A 25413-nucleotide genomic window follows, 5' to 3' on the forward strand; every position below is an offset into this window, starting at 1 on the left:
TCATCTTCCAAACCAATACATTATCAAGGACTCAGATATGGTTATTCTATAGAGAAACAGGAACAAAGAAAATCAATAAAAATGTTAAAAAAAAAATACTAGGTCACAGGAGGATTTTTATTACCAGGTTGCAAAAAAGCTCTGCAGGGGAGGCACACTGAGCCAAGCATTCACTAGAATGAAGTCATTCGGGTGGGGTGGAGGAGTAAGAAGGGGTCTGGCTACCTCTTGCTGTTAAGGTCACTACCCTTTGACAGAAGTGGCCTCTGACCTCAACAACCCTACAATTCTGTTTTCACTAACCCTGAAACCCATGAAATTCAGATGTAGGCCCTGCCCAAAAGTTGAGATAAAGCTGACTAATATGGGAAAGGCTCCTGGTATGTGCCCCCAGCTGAAAGGAGCTGGCAGTTCTTTGGCGGTGGATGCAATTTATTCTGTCCTCCTCCTTTCAGGGAAATGCTAATCCTTCATAGGCAACTGGAGGGGAAGACTAAAATGTGTTGATGATGAATGACAATAATCCTTTGTCCACTGCCACCTCCTCCTAGGGTTGAACCTTAAGAGTTTAATCAAATGTTGGTAAGTAAATTAATACTTCACTGCAAAAGGAGGTGGTGGGACGAAGGGTTGTGAGAATATATTTCCTCTGACATGTCAATTTCAATAAACTTATTACAAAGGCATTGATTTGTGGAGTGGATATTAGAGGAGTGTTTTCGACTCCTTATTTCCTACGGAGTCACTATCTCAAAACTGTGTTACAGTTTATCACCATTAAAGAAGTTAAAGACTTAAAAGGCTTAAAGACCAAAGCAGTATGTTGGAATTACTTTTGTTAAAAACAACAGCAGCAGGAAGAACAACAAAAAACAAAGAAAAAAAAATCTGTATTTGAGCATTAACAGGAGTAACACATCCTTTAGTTGTGAATGGTCACATCATACATGTGAAGATTTCCATTCCAGTTCAGCTAACATTTGAATGGCCACTCCTTGCTACATCCCAGGTGCTATTCACACTAACGTCCATCTCTTTTAACCCTTATAACATCCTGCAAAGTAGGCGCAATTATGCTCATTACAGCTGAGAAAAATCAATGTTCAAAAAGGGCAAAGTGACTTATATCTAAACCCAGAAACAGGGTTAAAATTCATTCACATGGGAGTAATTTGGCCTGAGTGTTCTTACTAGATATAAAAAGTTGGTTGCCAGCATGGTTTCAAGGAATTTGTCAAATGATAAGCTTCTGAGACTCACAGTGAGTTGAGAGTACCATGCTATCCAGTTCCTAATCCAGCCTCTTTCTCCATACTACTGCATTGCCACCCAAAGTGCTAGGTTCTCCCATGAGGTATTTGGATGGGATTTCAAGTTAGATGCAAATAGGGCTGACCCACATTCCAGCTCTTGGATAAATAAAAACTTCCAAAAGGCAGAGCCCATTTCATGTGCTTAAATTTGAAAGCCCCATTGTGAATAGTCAGTATTAACAGCTACAGGTATATTTGCATGGACTCAATTAAAATACTGAAAATATCACCGAGGAACCACATAAAGGTACTGAAAAGCAGACTCAATCATTAATTTGTGTGTGTGTGTGTGTGTGTGTGTGTGTGTGTGTGAGCACTGGTGTTTGAACTCAGGACCTCACACTTGCTAAGCAGTGCCCTACCACTTGAGCCACTCCGACAGCCTCAGTCATAAATTTTTAACTGTTAAAAACTTTGAAATCACTGAGCACTGGTGGCTCACACCTGTGATCCTAGCTACCCAGGAGGGAGAGATCAGGAGGCTCATGGCTCAAAGCCAGCCCAGGAAGAGTTTGAGAGACCCTATCTCGAAAATACCTAACACAAAAAGGGCTGGTGGAATGTCTCAAGGTGTAGGCCTTGAGTTCAAGCCCCAGAACGACACACACACACACACACACACACACACACACACACACACACACACACAATAGTCATCCAGTCTAATTCAAAACTTCACAAATGAGTCCCAGAGAACATGTGCATAAGGATCTGAAGCCAGCCATCAATAGACCCTCCCTCTCCTGTTTTCCAGTTCTATTTAACTTTATGTCATATGGAATTGTACAGTAATGTTTTCAGGAATTTAACATGTTATAAACTGAAGCTAGAATAGTTAGTTACAGAGTCACCACTGATTATGTAACACCTCTCCGATTTAGCTTTTCCTTATTCCACTGACCAAATTGACCTCTAAGAAATCCTCCTTGCTGGCTTACAAGATCAACCAAGTTGGTATCATTTCTCAATAAGTGTCTTGTTAATTTTCACATTCTGACCTTTTCTCTCAGCATTTCTCCTTGTCTAGGAGCACTCTGAACTCTCTTCACACACTCTATGGCACATCTCCTCCAAAAAGGCTTCTTTGATTACTCCCTTTCCTATTAAGATTTATCTTACATTGATTTGTACAGTGACTATGTTCAATTTCCTTTCCATAAATTTATTTGCTGATTATTTATTATAGCCCCAAGGTACAGGATCAGTCATTTCTATTTGGTTTTATTTTTCATGATATCTAACACAATGCTGGTCCAAAGAGCACAATGTATTTATTAAAGGAATAAACTATATTTAATTAGTGTGGCTATGAAAGGGACATGCCATTCTTAGTAGAAAATGAGATAAGTAAAGGTAACTTTCATTTTTGCCAAGTGATTCTGCTTTCTCAAAAACTGAGTTACATACTTGAGAGTATACCAAACAACTAATTCAGTGGTTGATCTTTTATCAAAATATTGGTTCAGTGGTTTTAAATCCTGGCTGCTTGTCCAAATCAACTAGGAAGCTTTTAAAATGAGCAATACCCACGCCTCACCACAGAGCAGCTGGGTCAGAATCTTCACAAGATGCCGAAGTGATGATTCGCACATATTATAGGATGGCCAGTTGAGCTACACAACCTCTCATTTATTGATACAATTTTCTAAAGAATGAGCATGTTTAAGTGTGGGGTTTTTGTGGTTTTTTTAGAATTGCAAAATATTAGGATTGAGAACTAGAATAATATCTGGGTCAATCCCTCCATTTTGGCTAAGGACACTGGTTTAAGAGTGAGTAGCCCCACAGAGAGAGGTGGTAGTTGCCAGTGGACAGGCCATATAATGAATTAATGGAATTCTCTGAACTCCAGTTCTACAGCTGCAGTCACTGGATTGAGCTGTTTAGTTTCTAAATTTCTGCTTCTAAGGAAAATGTACAAAAACATTGCATGTTGGATTTTGAAAGCTGTTAGCACCAGGTACTCTTTAAAGACCTTCAATTTGACACATTCCAATTAATCCACTATCATGGCAAAAGGAAATACCACAACAGGCTATATCAAAGTCCAAAATAAATGACTAGTATCTATCTGCAGGCTTTTTCATTGGCCCTAACCTGAAAGTCCATAAAAGTTTGTTATCAGAGCCCAGAGCACTTCAAACCCTGAACTATACCACTTAATAACAGCAGACTTATTTGCTCAGAGCAACCTAATTGACACCCGAACTTCCCTTTTCTCTATAAAAGATAATGCCTTGCCCTATTGACTTACATTTTCAGCTGTTAGAAAGGTTAAATTAGATAATATATGTGGATATATTTTGGAAATAGTAAAGCATTATCTGTATATATGTATAGAGTTATTATATTACTACCAGAGTAATCACTTGCAAATAAGTATGTGCTCTAAATTCTAATCCCTTAGTACCAGGCCACTACAAATCAATAGGAACTGGACTTAACGCTAGACTAGAGTCTCTACTCACTAAAAGTCTCACAGAACTAATATTTAGGGAAGCAAAGTGATGTAGTAGCTAGTTGAGGCTTTAGTCCCAGAATCTGCTTTTATTTATTGACTTTGGACAAGTCACTTAATTTTTCTGGGACCAGAGTCTCATCAGTGGTCAAAGAACAACTTGAGTTAGTCAAAGATCCACTGATTTATAAAATCAAAATATTAACACTTAATTAAAATTATTAAAGAACAATTTTATAAGCCATTAATTCATGCAGCCTCATGTTTTTCCATATCTTTTTAAAAGTACAGAATTGGAGCCCAAAATATAGCCTATTTCTGAAAAACAAGACATTTCAAAGACTGTCTTTAAAGAAACATCTTTACTGTGATACTTCATGTTTTGTACACTTTATCCTTTCCAGAAGACTTTAGCTCCAAAAATAAATATATGACTACCCAGGAAGCACTTAATACAGTACTGGGCACAAAGTAGGCACCCAAACACCTTGTTAACAGCTCTCAGTTTGAGTTCCAGACTATGTTAATTCACCTGTTTTGCTATCTATACAGTGGGGAAAAAAAAACCCTTTGTCAACAGTCCATTAAAATCATGTATATTAAAATGTTTTGTAAACTATTAAACACAATTGCAAGATATTACTATTACCTTAGTATTGTTGCTTACTAAAGGACCCTTCTAAGAAGTGTCCTTTTTCAAGACATGGTTCAAAATCTTTCTTACTTTCTTACTTTATTACATATGCAGCACCTACCCAACTAGTTTGGATCTCGAATGTTCACCAAAGGCTCACGTGTTAAAGACTTGGTCCCCAGCCCATGATGTTATTGGAAGGTGTTGGACCTTTAAGAAGTGAGACCCAGCGAAGGAAAACATGTCTTTAGGGGTATGCCCTTAAAGGGGATATTAGGACCCTAACCTGTTTCTGTCTTTTTGCTTTCTAGCTGCCAGGAGGAGCAGTTACCTCTGTCGTGCACTCAGCCATGACTTAACTGCCATGGGCCCTAAAGGCAATGGGGCCAAGCTACCATGGACTGAAACCAGGAGTGTAAATAAATCTTTTCCTTTATAATGGTTATTTTGTTACAGTCATGGAAAGCTGACTAACACACACCCCAATGCTTGGCTCAAAAATCTGCTCAACAAATATTTGCCACATGAAAAGATAATCAACAGAAAAACCAAAAGCTCCATTGGCTCAGTTTCCATGTTTCATCTTTTGAATTCTCAGTGTCAAGCACACTATAGAAGAAGCTCAATTATTAACTGAATAAAGTTTTGCTCCCTCTAGTTCCTTTTCAACCCCACTCAAGAGGGAGAGGCCAGAAGGGGAGGCTTCTAAGATGACTGCATGGGATGAAAAACTTGGACAGTTTTTTTTGGGAATGCATCCATTCCCAAAGGACGAGCAGAAAGAAAACAGGCTCCAAGTTCAAATTCCTTCCAAAATGTTCAATTTTGATTAAATTCTCAAAGACTATTTCCTCCTCTTAAAACGAGAATACAATTGTTCACAGGGTTGCTCACTAGCATGGAAGCGTCTATGAAAACTGGGACTTTCTTTGGGGCCCACTGCGTTGAACAGTCAGGTTCTCAAACATTTGTTGAATGAATTGGTGAGAAATCCGGTGAACACAGGTGAGGCATGGGACAGTGCCACACCTGGAGAACGTGAACCTCCATCATCACCACCACCTCTAACACTTGATCAGTGTTTATGTGCGGTTGGAGAGCAGCCGCCTTCGCGGAAACACTTGGGTTCAAATCTCCACTTCCTCACGAGCTGACCGGGGGACTTAGGCCACTTAACCTGTTCAGGCTCCTTTTGGTCCCACAAGCACCTGTGCCGTGCTCTACGATGCCACCTAACGCAGTACGGGGCTCCGTCAGCGCGAGGGGAGGCAGCGATTAATTAATGAAGGCGAAAGACCTCCGGCTCCCTCCAATCCACAGCATTGCTTCAATGCCCTCATTACTTGAGCTGGGCGCACAACACTACCGCAGCCAAGGGAGGGAGGTAAGAATTCCAGAGACCGACACCGCTAAACGAGGACAGAAGGAATTAAGACAGTGCTTGACAGCTCCCACCAATGTGTGGCCGTTCCACGACTGTCAGCCAGTCGGAGCAGCCACGTCGGGAGTTGGACAGTCAGTGACGAAAGAAACAAAACCCTGGCAGTGCGCGGCTTAGACCCTCCCCCTAACGGTCTGACAGCCGCTGGCCGCGGGCGGTCATCGGACTCTCGTTTCCGGCCCTTACAGGACCACAGTTCCCAGCATGCCCTTGGCGGGAAGTCTTTTCCTGCTGGACGACTACCAAGCCCAACATGCCATTCGGCTCTCCAGTAAATTAGATGGAAGGCTAGGATGACCCCGTTGCATGCAGGGAACTGTAGTCCACTCAGCCGCTAGCTCACAGATTGCCTGGGAAGAGCCGGGATGTTCTCGTCCGCTGAGGAGAATGATTCATAGAGGAGGGTCAGGAGAGAACAGTTCTGCCTGTGAAAGTCCACTCAAAAGACTAGACTCTTCTCCGAGGCTGGGAAGCGGAGGAGAGCAGGCAGAGCCCCGGGCCTGACCCTGCCACGGGCTGCTCACCAGGCCTTTACCCAGTCCTGGGCCTTGTCGGGGGCGGCCGCGAGGAGCCGGTTGCTGGGGGAGCGGTGACGTCGCGGGGTGAAAGTTGAGGGGCGGTGACGTCGGGTCTGCCCGGGCGGAGGCTGGCGGGTTGGAGACTAGAGGGAGGGAGGGAAGGAGGGAAGGAAGGAAGCAAGCTGGGAAGGAGCGAGCGAGCGGGGGCGCGAGGCGTTTACCTGGAGGCAGCGGCTTGGGCGCGCACAGCGGCCGCGGCTCCCCCGCACCTGCGGCCATGGATGAGGAGCGCGCCCTTTACATCGTCCGGGCCGGCGAGGCGGGGGCTATCGAGCGGGTCCTGAGGGATTACAGCGACAAGGTAAAGAGCTCTGAGTCCCGGCGTGCCCTATCGCACCCCCGGGCCGCCCTCGGGGCTTGCACATCTCATCTTTCCCCACCCCCCTCATTCCGGGGATGCGCATTGCTCTCCCCCGAAAACGTTTCCGGCTTGGGCATGCGTGTTTGTGCCCCCAGCCTTTCCTATCCGTGCATCCTGCATCCCCCTCCCCCTACTCTAGCGCCCACTCCTCTGATTCCTGGCCCAGCCGCCTATCCTACGGTCCTCAACCCAAGCGTGCAAGTCACACCCCCAGAATCCGTAGATGTGCCTCTGTGCCCCACTCTTGGATGCATAAATGCTTGCGAGGCTTCCTCACCTGTATAGCAGAAGAATACCTGCTTTGCAAAAACACAGCCGTTGACATGCATTAAAAACTTATCAGCTACGATGTCATTTTTTTGTATACCTGTACCACTGCACACTTTTCAAGGCGTTGATGTGTCATATGTGGTCTCATTTGATCCTCAGAGTGTTTATAGGGTAGATAGTATCATTCCATTTTATAGATGAGGAAACCGAGATGCAAAGACGCCCAAGGTCATAGACATATATTGAAAGTGGGTGGAGAATCTAATTCCTAATGATACCTATTATTTGTATCGCATTAACGGCTTTTCTATTCATTATCTCGTTTAATCTTGACAGCAGCCCTGCAAGGTATTAATCTGTGTTTTGCAATTGAGACTCTAGCTGCGTTAAGTAACTTGCCCAAGGTCACACTTGGAAGCCAGGATTCCACCCTAGGTCTTCAAACTATCCATTCATTGTACTTTCTACTTTCCAGTTCTGCAGTGAAATGGTATCTTGTTATAAACCCCAGTCACTTTTCTGAATCTCTCTCCAAGAACCGTTAGCTCTCCATTACTTTTCCTTCCAGGAATTTTATGTGTTCACTTCAAAAGGTAACATACCACACCGTTAGTCTGTTTAGAAAACTACAGAATGACTGACTACTCCCTTCTGTGAAAACACACCCAACACTCAAGTCACACCCTAGACATAACATCTTTTTTCCTTTCACTTCCCTGCGTTCATGATCTCCTCATCTGTCTGTTCTGTGCCCACCACTGCACTTGCATGTACTTTGCATTATTGAGCTGCTAGTATGCCATTTCTGCCCCTGGTAGAAAAGATCCAAAAATAAGACAAGTCCCTTGTTAGTGAAGAACATTTGTTCTCATTTAATCCTCCCAAAATCCTGTGAGCAGAGTGGTAACATTCCTCATTTCACGAATGATAAGATTTAGGAGTCCCAATTCCACCCAGCCAGTGAAAGGTATACCTAAGGTTTGAATCTAATTTTCCCAGTCCAAGTCCAGTGCTCTTTATGCTATGCTGCTTTTTTTGGAAGATGCATGGGCTGTGTTCTATTCACATCTTTGCCCTGTTACTTTCTGACATGCTTTACTGTTAAGTTTATCTGTGTAATTTAGGAGAAACTCATTTACTAAGTAGGTGTACATATTGCATAGATTATATTCTTTAAACTTTATTACTGCTTTCCAGAAAAGATATGAGGCAGCTAAAAACTTATTTTCAAAAGAAAGAAGTGTCATAGAAAACTTGGCCTTCATATTTGAACTAACTGCTATTTAGTACTTACTATATGCCAGATACCCAGCAATAAATAGGAACTTTCTTCTACAGGGGAGGGAGGAGGAAAAACCTTCAACTGGATCTTATTACCTCTTTCAGTATTTCTATTTTCTTTCGTGGCTAAAATAATTAGATCCTCTATTTTCTTCCTCCAGTTTGTCTCTTCATTTCCTTGATCTCCCTTTAGGTTGATTTCCACTTACCACTCCTGGCCAAGTATTGTTAGAGCCTAAGTTCTAGATATCACCAGATCCCCCTTTTCATATTGAGAATATTTTCCAGTTTTTTGTGCCCATTCTTTATTAAGATGATATCCTGAAGTGCTTCAGAGGTTCGAGACACTTACACTTTTTGGTCAAGCCAAGCCTGAGAATGTTCTGACTTGATGTAAAGGGGGTCAGCTAGCTCTGTCAGAAGAAAGTGCTCATGTTTGATGTTGATTGTAGTAGGATCAGTATAGTAGGGCTGATTATAGTACAAAGAGAATAGTTGAGCTTCATGTTGCATTGAAGCTCTGCACCTCAAAGGGAGAGACTTTGGGGGGAGACGAATAGAAAGGAAATATGATACCAGTGTTCAGGCAATAAGAATAGAGGAGTGGAAATAAACTGCCCAGTTTTACGTTATATGGAGTCTGAAACTCTGAAAAAGTAGCTGGATAGCATGTGCTTATTTTCTTATCTGGAAAAATGGATTTGAGAAATATTTTAGAAAAAGGTGATTATGGGGTATTGAAGAGTCCAAACAAAAGAAGAATGAATGAGGTAAAAAATAGTAATTTGTTCACTGTTTGGAAGAGGAGAAGGGAGGTTCTTTATGTTACCTTATTTCTCTAATAAAGTCAGTCCTCTCAATTATAGTAGAAGGAAGGTAGGATCATCAGATAAACCTTAGTTCTAATCCCAGTTCTACCATTAATTAGCTTCATGACTATGGATAAGTTATTTTAAGCCTTATCTATAAAATAGGGATAATACCACTATTCTCTTAATTTATTGTAAGAATTAAGTTAAATTAAATATAATCCCAAACATTGAGTACACTGCACCTAGAAGGTACTCACTCAGTAAGTTATGAGTATAATGATCAAGGTTTTTCAAAAAGTTGTATGGCCAGAGTACAGGCTCTGGAGCCAGACTGCCTGGATGCTGATCCTCAGTTTATAATCTGTGTAATCTTGGACAGTTGTTTAGTTTTGCTGTGCCTTAGTTTCCTCATCTATCAAATGAGGATAATAGTATCTATATCACAGGGTTGTCAGAATTAGATGAGTTATATGTGGAAAGCACTTAGAATAGTGACTGCCACTGAAGAACTGTTAGCTTTGGGTAACAAAGGTAGAAACCAAACATGGTACTCAATTGACATAACAGAATAAGAAATTAGAGGATCTACTCCATTCTTCCCTTTTTCCTTAACCCTTGCACCTTCTAATGGGTATCTTTAGCATGGCATATCTTGTACTATGTGCAGAGCAGCAGTTGCCTAACTGATTCTAGGAAACATCACATTTCAGCTGTGTTACAGAGACTCATTTCAAAGTGTTCTTGCTTCATTCACTGACCCTTGTCATCTTGGGGAGAGGGAAGATCTCTATCCCACAAAGAATGGAACTTGTCTTTCCATCAAGAGCATAATGCAAGTTGACTTGCATTAGTTAAAAAAAAAAATTTAAGTAGGAGAGGTTATTTTTCACTCCTCTGAGTTCACCTGTTAACATTTATTGAGCACCTACCACGTACTCCATATTTTCCTAAGAATTTTCATAAGTCATCACATATAACCTTATATTAAAAATTATAAGAATAGATGGAAGTATGCTCTCTTTTGTTGAATAGGAGATTGAGATTCAGAGAGAGAGAGAGTGACTGTATACACACTCAAGAGCACATAACTAGTAAGTAAGTGGCAGACCTGGTCTTCAATTCCATATCCAGAACTCCTTATAGGACCATGTTGCCTTTTCCCAGTTGATTCTGTGGTTTTGAACACAGTATACTACATCCTTTGCTACTGTTGAGCCCTAATCACTTCCACTTTAGTTATGGAATGAGCTGTTCATTTTGGGAAGTATATATTGCTCTAGTTTAGACTATCCAAGCTTTTGGTCCTCTTCATGACCTGTTCTGATAACAGGGTTAGTAGCAAGATTGGTTGCCATCATTATCATGAATACCAACAAAAAACAGTGAGCAAGGCCCACAAGGTGCAAGGAGTGTCCCGATTCCTTGAATCACCTGATTTGGGGAGAGGATGCTAGACATTGAACCCAGGGTCTTGCATATGCTAAGTACACATTCTACCACTGAGCTAAAGCCCTGCTCCCCCACGCCAGAATCACAGAATATTTTAAGGAGAAAGAACCTCAAAAATAATTGGGTTCAAAGTCTTCATTTAATAGATCCAGAAACTGACCTAGAGTAATCAGCTATGATAACTGAAGAGGTGGTTTGGCACCTGTAGAAACTACCAGGATTCCATTTTGGAAATATGGCAAGTTTATGACCAAATGAAGGGTAAAATCTATTTAAGGTACTGTCAGGTAGTTATCATAGGAGAGAGGACTATACTGATAGCAGTAAGATCTTCATTTATGTGCTCCAAGAATCTGATTGATAGATACCTTGTAGTGGGATGTGTCTAGAAATAGAGCCTCTGTATTTGAGTGTGGTGTTTAAATATCCAGGACCATATAGGAGACTTTTTGATTTCCATTTTAGAGGTTGAGCTCTGACTCTTTGAGTTCACCCTGAGCTTTTGCACAGGCACATGTTTAATGGGCTGTTCCTTTGTTATATCTTGTTTTTATTTTCAGATTGTGTTATATAATCTGTTACTTGTTTTTAGTTCTGTCAGTAAACTGTTCATGAAATGCAGTGCAACCCACACCACCCCAAGTAAGTTTATTCCCTGTATTAGTACTGTTTGAGTATATCTTCCAAAATCTGTGAAATAACATGTAGTTCTCTAGTAGGTTGGTATTTGACCACACACCACAGCAGAGGCCATGCAATAACAGTAGTGGCCATTTAATGAACACCTACTATGTGTGAGGTACTGTAACATAAAGATAAGGAAAATCTGATAGGTCATAAAGTTGAATAACTTCATCAGGGTTGCACTTAGTAACCAGCATGACTGTGCTCAAATTCAAGGTTGTCTGATGCCTGAGCTTTTTAGAGCCTACTCATAGGGTACAAAACCTACAGTCAGGAGTCCTCATAATGAATCTGGTGTGTCATTGAGTTGTTCTAGCTTGCTTGGTCTCTTAAGTTGAACAGTGGTTTTACTCTTTAATTTATATTGACATGTTGCTCCTGTTCCTCTGGAAATTAAGTGTTTAAAGAAGGTGAGGTATGAGCTTTAGAAAGGGAACAAATAAGGGATAGGTGTTCTTAGTATGTTAGATGTGGTCTAACTTAGATAAAAGCAGCTAGCCTTAAAGAAGTAAACATATATTGGTTGAGCTAGATGGTTGAGCTTCTGAGTAGATAAGTACATTCAGACTTCAAATTGTAATGCCTCATTTACCAGTATATTTTCTAATTAAAGTCTTCATGCTGGTTAGATAGGGTTTTGAAAGATTTTTTTAATGTTGTCGTTTTATTACACTATCAGCCTTGCATTTAAAAATTAGCCCTTGGTACTATTCTAAATTATTACCTAAAAAGATTAATTATGTAGGAAATATTTAAAAGATATTTTGTAACTTAATGAATTTCTCTTCAAAAGACCATTACTTTTTGCGATTTTCCTGTCCTCTCCCCATAAATGCCAAATAAAGTTTAGGAGATTCATTATATATTAATAACTAGGCACATTTATTCCAGATAATGTACAGAATTAATATTTTATGTAGAATGGCAAAAAGTAATCTTCCTTGTTTTCTGGTAGTTACTCAGGTTTATTTGTGTTGAACCATTATTGAGCATCTTTTTATGACTTTGGCCTGATGTCTGGTGCTTCCTTATCTTTTTTTTTTTTTGCTATAAATTCCTAAGGATAGCCCTCAGATTTACATCCTGTTCTTCCTTCCTTTCTTGTTCATTCATTCATTCTTTATCATTTATTTTAAAATTTTGTATTATAAAAATAATATACCAACAATGAGTCATCATTTTTAAAATTCTTAATAGCATTTTATCAGATGGATAGGATATGTTTAATAGTATATTATTAATGCACAACGTTTTATCAGTCTCTTGTTGAATATTCAGCTTGCCTCTTTTCTTTTACCATATTAAATAACACTGTAGTGAATATGCTTACATACATAATTTTTCTCTCCTTTTGGATGATTTCACTAAGATAAATTCCTAGGAGTAGGAGATCTGGGGCAAAGAGGATAAATATTTTTATGGCTTCTAATATGTGTTAGTTACCAAATCATTTTCCCTTTTAAGGTTTGTGTCAGTTTACACTGCCTCTGGCAATATCATGCCTGGATTGTAGCTGCCTATTCCTCACATGTGTTTATGTCATTGCTCTTGCTCCTTTGAGAACAAAATATTCTTCCAGAATGCTGCTTCATAACCTCCCTCATAGTCCTCCCATAGTTGCCTGTTGCTTATCTGCCATTTCAGGTACAAATTTTTAAATGCATGCCCTTACCACTTGACTTCACCCATTAAAATTGTTTAGTATCCACATTTCTGAGATTTCCTTAAATAGTCCTCATGTCTTACCTCTTGTCTTTCCTGTAACTTATTTCTTACACTCAGAACTGTTTCCTTACCATCATTTCTCCATCTCATTTAATTTCAAAAAATGCTGTTTCTACAAAGCTGTTCACACAGAACCACCTGTAATGATGCTATCTTTAGTACTTAATGTGCCTAATTCCTGATGGGTTGCCAATACACATTTGTCAATGTGGTCAGTGAAAGAAATAGAAAGGAAATAGAGTGATGTTCAGTGTAGTGTTTTTTGTTGTTGTTTTTTAAAGGTGGGCTTAAGATTCATATAAACACTTGGTTCTCTTTTTTTGCTGTATTAGGGTTTGAACTGAGAACTTCATGCTTGCAAGATCAGGGCTCTAATACTCGTTCCCCCACTCCCTCCAGTCCTTTTGCTTTCAGTTTGTTTTTCAGATAGGGTTTGGTACACTAACTTTGCCTAGACTGGCCTGCAACAGTGATCCTTGTATCTCTCCTGAGTAGCTGGGATTACAGGTGTGTGCTACCAAACCCAGTGAGCACTTGGTTCTCTTGACTAAAACTTGAAAGGCTGAGGAACTATGGGCTCTGTTTTGAGTTCCACTCCTCTTTTCTTTTTTTTCAAGATGGGTACCACCTCTCCTTATGTGCAAGACAACTTATCCTATCATTCATTCTTCTCTGCTTCAGCTACAAAGTAGAAAATATGTTACCAATCATTTCAGGACAGTCACAACACTTTCTTTCCTATTATTTTTCTTCACTATCATTGGTATATTATTATTATAATCCTGATATTTATTATTTACTTATCATTTTCCCCGTCTTCAAATGAGAAGTGCAATCACAGTTTACTTTTCCAAAATCATAGCTAGTAAGTGATGGAGCCATGATTTAAACCAACAATTACTTTTCTAAATACCAAATATTTATCTGCAATTCTCTGATGGTTTCTTTTGTCATATAAAAAAGAAAATATAAACTCATTAACGTTGGAAGGCCCTTCCACATCTCTACCCAGTCTACTTTTCCATTCTCGTCTTCCTCTGTGTCCCCATCCGCTAATATGTATCCAGTGTTTTAGTCTCACAGAGTTGCTTGTTTCATGATTATATATACAGTTACACACATTTGAGCCTTTGTTTTTGTCCCTAGAATGCTTTCCGTTTGCCTTCTGGCAAACTCCTACTTATCCCTCAAAGACTAGCTCAAATGTTTTATATTCTTTGCTGTATATTCCAGATTTTCCTGTGCGGTTAGTGGCTTGGTTCTCTGTACTCCTTTGTATATATTTCTCCTGCAAGTAATCATTTCCTTCCATGCCTCTCTCTTACTTTAATAAGAATATTGACATATGGGAAAGCAATATTTTTATAGGAAAGATTATTTGATGTATTTTGTTTTAAAAAAACAGTCAGAATTTTAAATCTGTGATTTTAAAATGACGATGTTTCCCTTTTTCTCCTTCCTCAGCATAGGGCTACATTCAAATTTGAATCAACAGATGAAGATAAAAGAAAGGTAAGCCTTGATGTTACTCTGTGTATGTATGTGTGTGTGTTTATTTCATTGCTGGACTTTTTAAGCAGTGGATTTTTTTTCATCTGATAATGGTTAAGTAGTTTTTGGTTTTTCTTCAGTTTGTTTTTTAGGAGCCTTGAGAAGAAAGAGAGGTACCAGGTTTAGTATGGGTTACACACAATTTCCTCCTGATCCATCCCCACAGAACCTTAGATTTGCATAAATTACAGGGTCCACAGGGGACTCTCCTCAGACTTTATCATTGCCAAAAGGTTGCCTTTTCTGGTGTGAGGACTCCAGGTTGTCCAGATGCCTTGCTGATGTAAAACTTGGCATGATAAATTTTAGGAAAGCAGCTGTTCATCATCCTCTCCAACAATCTCATATCCTTTTTATGCTGCAATTATTTATGTTATTAAGCAGTTGTCTGGGTCACTAGTGTCATGGGCATAGGAAAAAATGGAGTCAAGAGACTCACCCTTAGAGGGGTTACTACAAGAGAGGGTACATCATAAATATGAGCACTTAATGTCTACTTGCCTATTGGGGTTGCCTATGGTTGCTTGGCATGATTGGTTAAAGCATCATGCTAATGAAGATAAACTCACCAATTTTGCCTTACATTTTGCTGGGCTCCATATATCTATCCCAGCCTTACAAATGCCAAGATCAGATAAGAGAGCGTATCTGAATCAGTATAAATCTATCACTGTAGCTGGAAAAAAAAAATGGTTCTAGTACTTTGCTGTAGTGGATTGATAACACCTGGAAATAATCTGTTCATTCACCTCTGTCACTACATCTAATATCTATTCTTGTCTTATTTTTATTTCTTAATATTTCTTCAGTCTATTCTTCCTTAACTCCTTTCACAATTCAAGCCTTCATCTGGATTATTGCATCAGTTTTCTAACTCTTCTTTCATTTTCCAGTTACATGCCCTTTCAGTTGATAGTCTATAAATCAAAAACAGCATTCTGAGCATGTCCTTCTTGAGCACTTTAGGGACTTTCTTTGCCTGCAGAATAAAGTTTATGCTTCTAAATGTGACATACGAGGTGTTCTGCTCTCCTTGTACTTTGCAGCCTATTTCTTCTCTTTCGCCTGTATTTTGTGTTCTAGCTAAATAAAATGTTTATAGTTACACATACATACATACCCCTTTTGTCTCTTCCTACTTTTGCATCTATTGTTTTCAACCTACAATGCCTTCTCCTTCTATACCTCTTCTCCTTTTCACCTGGTTAATTCCTCCTCAGGCATACCTGCTTCAGCAATACTTCTTTAGCAATCCAAAGTTAGGGTGAAGTTCTCTTTTTCAGTGTTACCATAATATTCTGTGTAAGTCTCTAACAGAGACTTAAAGCTTATTTCATAATTTATTTCTGTGTCTGAATGTGGACCTGAGGACTCCTGATGACAGGCACTGTTATTTATTTTTATATCTTTGACATCTGGAGTGTTCACATATATACTCAAAAAGTATTTATGGAATGAATAACCATGGAGTATAAACTTTGGAGATTTAAGGGGACTTTCTTTTGGATTTGAACAATGTAAATAAAATAAACAATACCTTTTAGAATAGAGATTCTCAATCAGGAATGTGCTCTTTGGGTAGCTCCCAAAAGGCCTGCTCCCTTAATCAGCTGAGTTACAAGCCCAATCCCTTAATCTACTGAATTAGAATTTGGGAATGGGTCCCAAGCATATGTATTTTTAGTGATGGTCTTTAGTGGGAATGCATAGTGGCACAATCCCTATAAAGGAAAAACTGGCAGCATCTATTAAAATTACAGATGCCTTTAACCAAATAATACCACTTTTAGAAATCTGTTTTGTGTATAGATTGAACCCAGGTAAATAAAGTTATTTATTGAAATGTTATACATAAATAACAAGAAATTGGAAACAACTAAGTTGTATTTGAGGAGTATCTGAAGAAACCATGGCACATTTACATAGTGGAGCACTGCTATATGTTTAGTTGAGAGATTCTATACTATACATCTGTAAGATTCATGGTGCCAGATATGAAGCCACACAACTATAAGCAACTTATCTTTGACAAAGGAGCTAAAAATATACGATGGAGAAATAGCAGCCTCTTCAACAAAAACTGCTGGGAAAACTGGTTAGCAGTCTGCAAAAAACTGAAACTAGATCCATGTATATCACCCTATACCAAGATTAACTCAAAATGGATCAAGGATCTTAATATCAGACCCCAAACTCTTAAGTTGATACAAGAAAAAGTAGGAAATACTCTGGAGTTAGTAGGTATAGGTAAGTACTTTCTCAATGAAACCCCAGCAGCACAGCAACTAAGAGATAGCATAGATAAATGGGACCTCATAAAACTAAAAAGCTTCTGTTCATCAAAAGAAATGGTCTCTAAACTGAAGAGAACACCCACAGAGTGGGAGAAAATATTTGCCAACTATACATCAGACAAAGGACTGATAACCAGAATATACAGGGAACTTAAAAAACTAAATTCTCCCAAAACTAATGAACCAATAAAGAAATGGGCAGGTGAACTAAACAGAACTTTCTCAAAAGAAGAAATTCAAATGGCCAGAAAACACATGAAAAAATGCTCACCATCTCTAGCAATAAAGGAAATGCAAATTAAAACCACACTAAGATTCCACCTCACCCCTGTTAGAATAGCCATCATCAGCAACACCACCAACAACAGGTGTTGGCGAGGATGCGGGGAAAAAGGAACCCTCTTACACTGTTGGTGGGAATGTAGACTAGTACAACCACTCTGGAAAAAAATTTGGAGGCTACTTAAAAAGCTGGACATCGATCTACCATTTGATCCAGCAATACCACTCTTGGGGATATACCCAAAAGACTGTTACTCCAGAGGCACCTGCACATCCATGTTTATTGCGGCACTATTCACAATAGCCAAGTTATGGAAACAGCCAAGATGCCCCACCACTGACGAATGGATTAAGAAAATGTGGTATCTATACACAATGGAATTTTATGCAGCCATGAAGAAGAACGAAATGTTATCATTCGCTGGTAAATGGATGGAATTGGAGAACATCATTCTGAGTGAGGTTAGCCTGGCTCAAAAGACCAAAAATCGTATGTTCTCCCTCATATGTGGACATTAGATCAAGGGCAAACACAACAAGGGGATTGGACTATGAGCACATGATAAAAGCGAGAGCACACGAGGGAGGGGTGAGGATAGATAAGACACCTAAAAAACTAGCTAGCATTTGTTGCCCTTAATGCAGAGAAACTAAAGCAGATACCTTAAAGCAACTGAGGCCAATAGGAAAAGGGGACCAGGAACTAGAGAAAAGGTTAGATTAAAAAGAATTAACCTAGAAGGTAACACCCACGCACAGGAAATCAATGTGAGTCAATGCCCTGTATAGCTATCCTTATCTCAACCAGCAAAACCCCTTGTTCCTTCCTATTATTGCTTATACTCTCTCTACAACAAAATTAGAGATAAGGGCAAAATAGTTTCTGCTGGGTATTGAGGGGGGGAGCGGGAGGGGGTGGAGTGGGTGGTAAGGGAGGGGGTGGGGGCAGGGGGGAGAAATAAACCAAGCCTTGTATGCACATATGAATAATAAAAGAAAAATGAAAAAAAAAAAAAAAAAGATTCATGGTGCCTTAGGAATCTGACTTTGGAAACTTTGATAGTCCTTTTACCGACCAAAATAAGTACATTAAGAGAGAGATTTCCTCATCAAATATAAATTTTAGTTGGGGGGAGAAAGGTCCCACATAGTTATTAATAAAGCATGTTGTTGATTTCTTATAGGGTAGTAGAAAAACCTTACTTTTTCTAAGTCATCTTATCCCCTATGTGGGGTCAGTTTCAGAATAGCCTTCCTCCAGGACAACAAAATCCCCACCATGTTCCTTATATAAAATAATGTACTATTTGCCTATGAAATTAGGATCCTAGTACCTTTTTATCTCTTATTTCATACCTTCAGATACCATTTAGGCAACTGGAATTAAACTGGAAGATAAAAAGGACATTAGCAACTGGAGTGCTTACATTTTTCTCAAGTAAAATACATAACCTGCACACATCTTCCCATATGCTTTAAACCATCTTTAGAGTTCTTACAATGCCTAATACAATGTTAATGCTATGTAAATAGTTGTTATTTAGTATTGTTTAGATAATAATGAAAAACAGCTATATGTTCCATATAGCTGTTATTTTTTTATTTTTGATCTCTACATTGCTGAATTCATAGGCACAGAGCTTGTCCTTGGCTACTTTTAGATCTCTGGAGAGAGTAACTTCTGTACTAGTGTTTATTTCAGTTACAGTGTATAGATTTCTGGGAGTTCTGTTATAAACAAGTGTCATTAGGGACCTAGCTAGGTAATCTTCATTAATGGAAAAATGTTGGCAAACAAATCAGTTTTAGTCTCTGAGGGTTAAAACCATTAGTGACTTTTTCATGCCTGAGGCTCTTTTTAAGACTTTGACATCAAAAACATTGGACAAGTCAAAGGAACTACATCCTAACAGCATTTTAAGTTCTCAGTGTAGAGACATAGAATAGTAGGCACTTCTCTATATTAAAACAAATCTGAAAATAAAAGGAATTCAAATTACTGCACAGTTATTTTTGCTGCTTTTGTTCTCTTTCTTTCCTAAATGTGTTTCTGGAGTCTTCTGCCAGCAGCTACTCAGTAACAGCAGGAACTTCTTTCAATATAGTATAGTGCTGTCTCTTTGAAAAACACGGTAATATCTTTCTTATGTAAAACTTCTTTGAGACAACTTAGAGGTAGTGTAAGGGAAGAGTGCCCTTCAAAAAATATAACTTGACTATATTGACTTTTTCAGGATAAGGTTATAAGTGAATGATCCTTGGACCCAATTCCTGATACTTACACAGTGTTTTGCATTTTTACAAAGATTTGCTTCTTACCACTAACTCTTAAGTATGGTGAGAATATCACCATACTTATTTTATGGATAAGAAAACTGAGGCTTACATGAACAGTAACTTGCTTATACTGATATCCATTGTAAACGGTAGAGCCTCAAATAGAAAACAGATTTTCTGACTATTATGTGCAGCTCTTTTACCACTTACTGCTCTATAGCTCCGTCTTGTTACCATTTAAGGTATATTTCTAAAGACTTGAAATTATAATCCAGTACCTTGTTTTATCTATTATTTCATACCTTGAAACACCATTTAGCACAGCTAGACTTAAATTGGAAGATAGCAAAGGAAATTAGCAAGTGGGAGTGCTTAAATTTTTCTAGGGAAGTGAAGTCAGATACTATTCTAATGTTTGTGCATGTAATGCAAGTAATTGCAGGTATATGTGGATCATTATGTATTTGTATATAAGCACGTGTGCTTATATACATTTGCTTTACATTCCATAACTAAATTAGTAGGCTGTTATTACCTGCAGCACATAAACAAATGTATCATGCAAATAGGTAGGCTGGAGAGAGGGAAATGATAAATAATCGGAAAACTCACATCTTGAGGGAAAGAAAACTCTTATATTTTTTAAAAGTAAAACTGATCTCAAACCCAATAAAGAATACTTACTAATTATAGTAAAAGTTAATAAAAAAAAGTCATGAAATCAGTAGAATAATTGCAACTCACTCACCTATAAGATAAAAATATACCTTACTATATGTGAGAAAACTCAAAAGAGTAAAGTTTAAAATACCTAAGTTTCAAACATTACTTGGATTTCACTACTTCAGATTCATGAAGGTAAGCCCATATTTCTGTTAAGGCATAAGGTAATTGCTAGTTTGAGATTGTGAGCCCTTCAAGAGGACAAGAACTCTGGATTCCTTATCTTTGTATTTTCAACTCCTACCACTCTGTGGAACAGAATAGGCATCTACAATAAATAGCTATCAAATGAATGAAAAGAACTTGGAGATTTGAGTGGAGGCTAGAATTCCTGTGATTGATATAGTTTGGTTTTGTATGTTACATTTTTTTCACTGCACAACAGAATCAAAGCACATCTCATAATGTTCACTAAGAAAGCGGAATACAAAAGTATACGTAGAATGTGATCACAACTGTGTAAAACTAATAAAAATTATCCAAAGAAAAATGGCTACAGTGAAATTCACTAAATGGTGCTACCTGAATATTATTACTGTCGATTGTATTTTCTTTCTGTTTTCTATATTTTAAACTTTGCTATTATAATAATTACATTGATTTAAGAGTAATTACATAATGACATACTAGTTTATAATAGTATGATTAGAGGTATAAGCAAAGAGCAATACTGTCTTTTTTTTAAAGTTATGTACTTTAACTGAGCCTTCTCAGTTGCCTTACATATTTCCTTTGGGGAAACATGAAAAAATGTTATTTACGTTTAAAGTAGTATTTGTAGAACCAGTTTATGGAGTGAAACAAATGTATGTGAACACAAAGGTCCATTATGATATTTCAGATTTTCTTTTTTTTACTTTTCCCCCCAGACTTGGATATATATGGCATATTAGAGATTCTGTAGTCCATAGTATTTTTTTCAAAAACTCCTATATGCCAGGCTGTGTATTAGGTCTACATTCCTAAATTGGCTGTTTGCCTATGGTATTTGGCTTGGCACTTTATCTGTTGAGACATCTGAGGATTGCCATTGTGGACTACAGGAAACAAATAGGCAAATATCTGTATTAGTTTCAACCAAGGAAAATGTACCAAGGTAGAGCCGTTTAATCCTCCACTGCAGATCCATGCTTGTGAATAGCCTGAAGTATGGGTGCTTGTTCTGAAAGCCCTTTATTTTGGACATCTGAAATTGTCAAACCCTAATTTTTACTAAAACAAAATAAGCTTTGTATGACTTGCAAATTTGACTCAAAATTTGATGTTTTCACCTGCGGGGACTGTTTGTATACATGATACAAGTATAGTTCTCACTTTGAAACCAATAGCTTTAAAGATAATTTTCAGTATCTTAATGTCTTTAAAATATACACACAATCCCAAAAGCATCTAAACTTCATTTTTAAAAGTTCCTGTCTGGATGAATCTGGCATAAAACTTGACTTAAAAGGGCCAAGTTATATCATAAGGCAGGATGAATGCCTCATAGTGTTTCAAATAAAACAATTTAAATTTCATTCTAGACTCCACTTTCATTTTAGGTAATTCCCGCCCCCCAAGGTATTAAAGGACTAAATCTAAGGAGAAACAACAGAACAGCTCTTCTGACTTAGTAAGCCATAGATGAGACAGTTATATATGACCTTTAGACCATGTTTTGGGATTTCTGTGTGGGATGATAAAAATATTTGATTTATATTCATAGTTTTAGGTGCAATTTCTCATTTAGAAATTTCATCAATACATTTATTGTCTAGCCATGACAGTATATGGAGCTTTATATACCTTCCCAAATGAAACTGGTGAAAATTACTTTTTAAAATAAATGTTTTTAAGTCTCTGGAAATAATCCCAAGTGCTTACAGGCAGTAAAGAAAGCATTTATTCAAGAAAACCTAAAACTCAGTGAGAAAAGTGAAGGTTTGTCTGTGGTGTTTGAACCGAGACCTGTTCTCTCCTTCTCTCTCTGCTAAGTAAGGTGGAGTCTATCCTCCAAACTTGTGCAGTGAAGAACATAGGGCTCCCTTTTGTCCCAGCTCTCAGTTGAAGGACATTCTTCCCAGGAAGGACAGAATTTCAGCATTTCTCATTCTGCTTCCAGCTACCTGGTGTTGCTGACACTAAATTTTAGATGAGTACAGCTGAGAGGTGGGGCTGTTTCCTTCCATCTGGTCCCCACTTATGAAGTGGAGGCTGTACCTTGAATGTGACACTGCTGAGAATACTAGGACTACTATTGTCTTTCCCCAAGATGGTGGGACATGGTTCCACCCCAGGAAAGTCAAGCCAGAGACCTGGAGTACTACCCTTACTCGGACCAAACTATTAGCTTCTAAAGTGAGTGTGCTCCTCCCAGAAAAGCATGCCAATGTCTCTGTTTCCAGCTTGAAAATTCTCCCAGTGAGAGAAGCAGGCCTTATAACAGGTCTGAATATCTCCTCAAAGGAACTGACTTCTTGTGCAGCAGAGAATGGAGAAATATAGAGCTAAGGGTGCAGGTTGTGGTAAAAGGCAGTTGGTGTAGATTGATGGATTCCTTGCAGGTATAAATCAACCTGAAGTTCAGCTAGTTTGCTAGAGAGAAAGGGGAAGAATTAGCTGAGAGGAACTCTTCCGTGGCCAGAACAAATTTCAAGTACTGACCTTAGGAACTGTCTTATCAAAAGAGCAGTTTTTGCCCTAGGACATTGTTGAAAACAGAAGATCAACAGGCAGCAGTTATTGTGTTGAAGAAAAGAGAAAGTCAAAGAGGTAACTGCCGAAGCTGCTGTCAACCCAGAGCCTCTGTGGGTACACCCTCCAAGGCACATTGTCAGGGCTTCACAGGACAGGATAAGGGAGCAAAATCAACTTTACTAAAATAATTCAACCAGTCACTGAACAAATTAATAAGTAACAATAGCAGGTTCTAGAACAGAGAAATGTGAAGTTTGACTGGTACTAAGGGCTGCTACAATGTATTAAGAAAATGCCTATTTCCCCCACCTCCATATTATGAGGCATGCAAACAGAAAAGAATAACCAATACAGGGAATGACCATACAGGGAGGAAGGCAGGCAACAGAAACTGCCCGTGAGACTCACCAGCTGTTGGATTTAACAGACTTGAAAGTAACCATTATAAATATATTCAGAGAATTAAAGCCAGCCATGTTTAAAGAAGTAATCGAAGATATAATAACAATGTTACATCAAATGGAGAATATCTGTACAGAGGTAGAAGTTATTTTTTAAGCCACATGAACACTCTGGAGTTGGAAAGATGAATAAAGTACAGTAACCAAAAGGGCTGCAGCAGTATAGAGGAGTCGTCAGCAGGAATAAGCAAACTTGAAGAAAAATCAATAGAATAAGCAAATGAAAAACAAAAAAAAAATGAAAAGAGCCTCAGAGAAATGTGGGATATTTACATACCAATGTATGCATGATGGGAGAGAAGGAGAAGAAAACATTCGAAGAAATAATGACTGAAAACTTCCTACATTTATTGAAAACCTACACATCCAAGAAACTCACTGAACTTAGAGATTTACAAATAGCTACATTGTAGTAAAAATGATAAAAGCCAAATACAAGGAGAGATTTCTTGAATGAGGCAAGGGAAAAATGACTCATCAGTTACAAGGGAATCTCAGTAAGATTCACAGCTGAGTTCTCATCAGATATGTAGGCTAGCTGAGCACAGTGACTCATGCTTGTAATCCCATTCTCAGGAAGCAGAGATCAGGAGGATTGTGGTTTGATGCCAGCTTAGGAAAAAAAGGCCCCATCCTGATCAATAAGCCACATATGATCCTGCATATGTGGGATGCATGCATAGGAAGAGAGGCAGAAGTATATGGATCTTGGTCTGAGGCCAGCCCTGGGCAAAAATACAAGACTCTTATCTGAAAAATAACAAAGCAAAAAAGGGCTGAGAGGCATGGCTCAAGTGGTAGAGTACCTGCCTAGCATGTGAGGCCCTCCATTCAAATTCCAGTACCACCTCCAAAAAAAAAAAAAAAAAATGTAGGCCTGAGGTAGTGGAATAACATGCTCAAAAAAAAACTTAAGGCAAGACTTTTCCAGGTATAAACAACTGAATTTGTTGCTAGCTGACTCATCTTACTAGAAGTCCTACAACAACTTCTTCATATTGAAAGCAGGTAATTCCAAATGGAGTTTGAATTCAAACAATAAATAAGTAAATAGCTAGCATGGGTAAAAGTAAGTAATTGTAAAAGCCAATGTAAGTTCATATCTCTTCCCTTCTCTTAATTGATTTTTAAAAGCACTTGTACAAAACATTGTGTATATAATGTATTGTTGAGCTAATAACTAGAATCCACAAGAACAAATCAAGAGAATCAGAAATGATAAAAAGAAGGCTAATATAACAAAAGTTTTAAGTGTGTACTTACTCTCTACTTCTTTAAAAGATAAAATTTATAAAGCATTAATTGTAATGCTGCATTTTTAGATTTACAACATTTGTAGATATAATATGTACAACAATAATACCACAAAAAAGAGAAGAAAGGAAACAGCATTGTACAGGAATAACATTTCTATATACCTCACAGAAGATTAGTATAAATTTGAAGAAGGTTCTGATAAATTTGGGTATGTTTACTAAGTCCTAGAGTAAGACTAAGAACATATCAGACTTACACTTTGAAAACTACAAAACATTGTTGAAAGAAATTACAGATTTAAAAAATAAGTGAAAAAAGATTCCATGTTTATGAATTGGAAGACTTTTACTATTGCTAAAATATCAGTATTCTCCAGCTTGATCTAGAGATTCAGTGCAGTCTCTTTTATGATTCCAGGTGGCTGAAGCTTTGTGGAAATTGACAGGCCAGTTCTAAAATTCATGTGAAATTATCACACACAAAAAATAGCCAAGACAATTTTGGAGGAAAACAAAATAAAACAAAACTTAGAAGACTCAACAATTTCAACTGAGGGGGATGGTACATTTCTATAGTCTCAGCTACTCAGAAAGCAGAGGCAGAAGGATCATGAGTTTGAGGCCAGCCTAGGATTTTTTTTCTTTTTTTTGGGTAGTGAGACCTTGTATCTAAAACAAAAAGTCTGGGGACATAACTGTAGTGTTAGAGTGCTTTCCTAAAATGCACAAGGCCCTGGTTCCATCCTCAGTACTGAAGCGAAAAAAACAATTCCTAATTTCAAAATGTAGTACAGAGCAATAGTAATCAAGGCAGTTGGAACTAGCATGAGGATGACTATAGCTATTAACATATGGTAGTGTGACACTAGTTAGCCTTACGTAAAAGA

At 38.3% G+C, this 25413-nt stretch overlaps 1 protein-coding gene across 5 annotated transcripts in view; it reads left to right on the forward strand.

The window, feature by feature from the left end:
* Positions 1–6590: 6590 nt before the first annotated feature.
* Ric8b (RIC8 guanine nucleotide exchange factor B) overlaps positions 6591–25413 on the forward strand; it is a 115924-nt gene continuing 97101 nt past the window's right edge. For all 5 annotated transcript variants that reach the window (XR_012450976.1, XR_012450977.1, XM_020180903.2 and 2 more), the window contains exons 1-2: positions 6591–6725; positions 14471–14518. Coding sequence is in view for 3 of the 5 variants with exons in the window: in XM_020180903.2 (XP_020036492.1) it covers positions 6642–6725; positions 14471–14518 (132 nt within the window). In the remaining 2 variants the exon portion in view is untranslated. The remainder of the gene's footprint in view (positions 6726–14470; positions 14519–25413) is intronic.

The sequence above is a fragment of the Castor canadensis genome, chromosome 8 (genome assembly GCF_047511655.1).
Source record: "Castor canadensis chromosome 8, mCasCan1.hap1v2, whole genome shotgun sequence".
NCBI classification, from domain to species: Eukaryota; Metazoa; Chordata; class Mammalia; order Rodentia; family Castoridae; genus Castor; species Castor canadensis.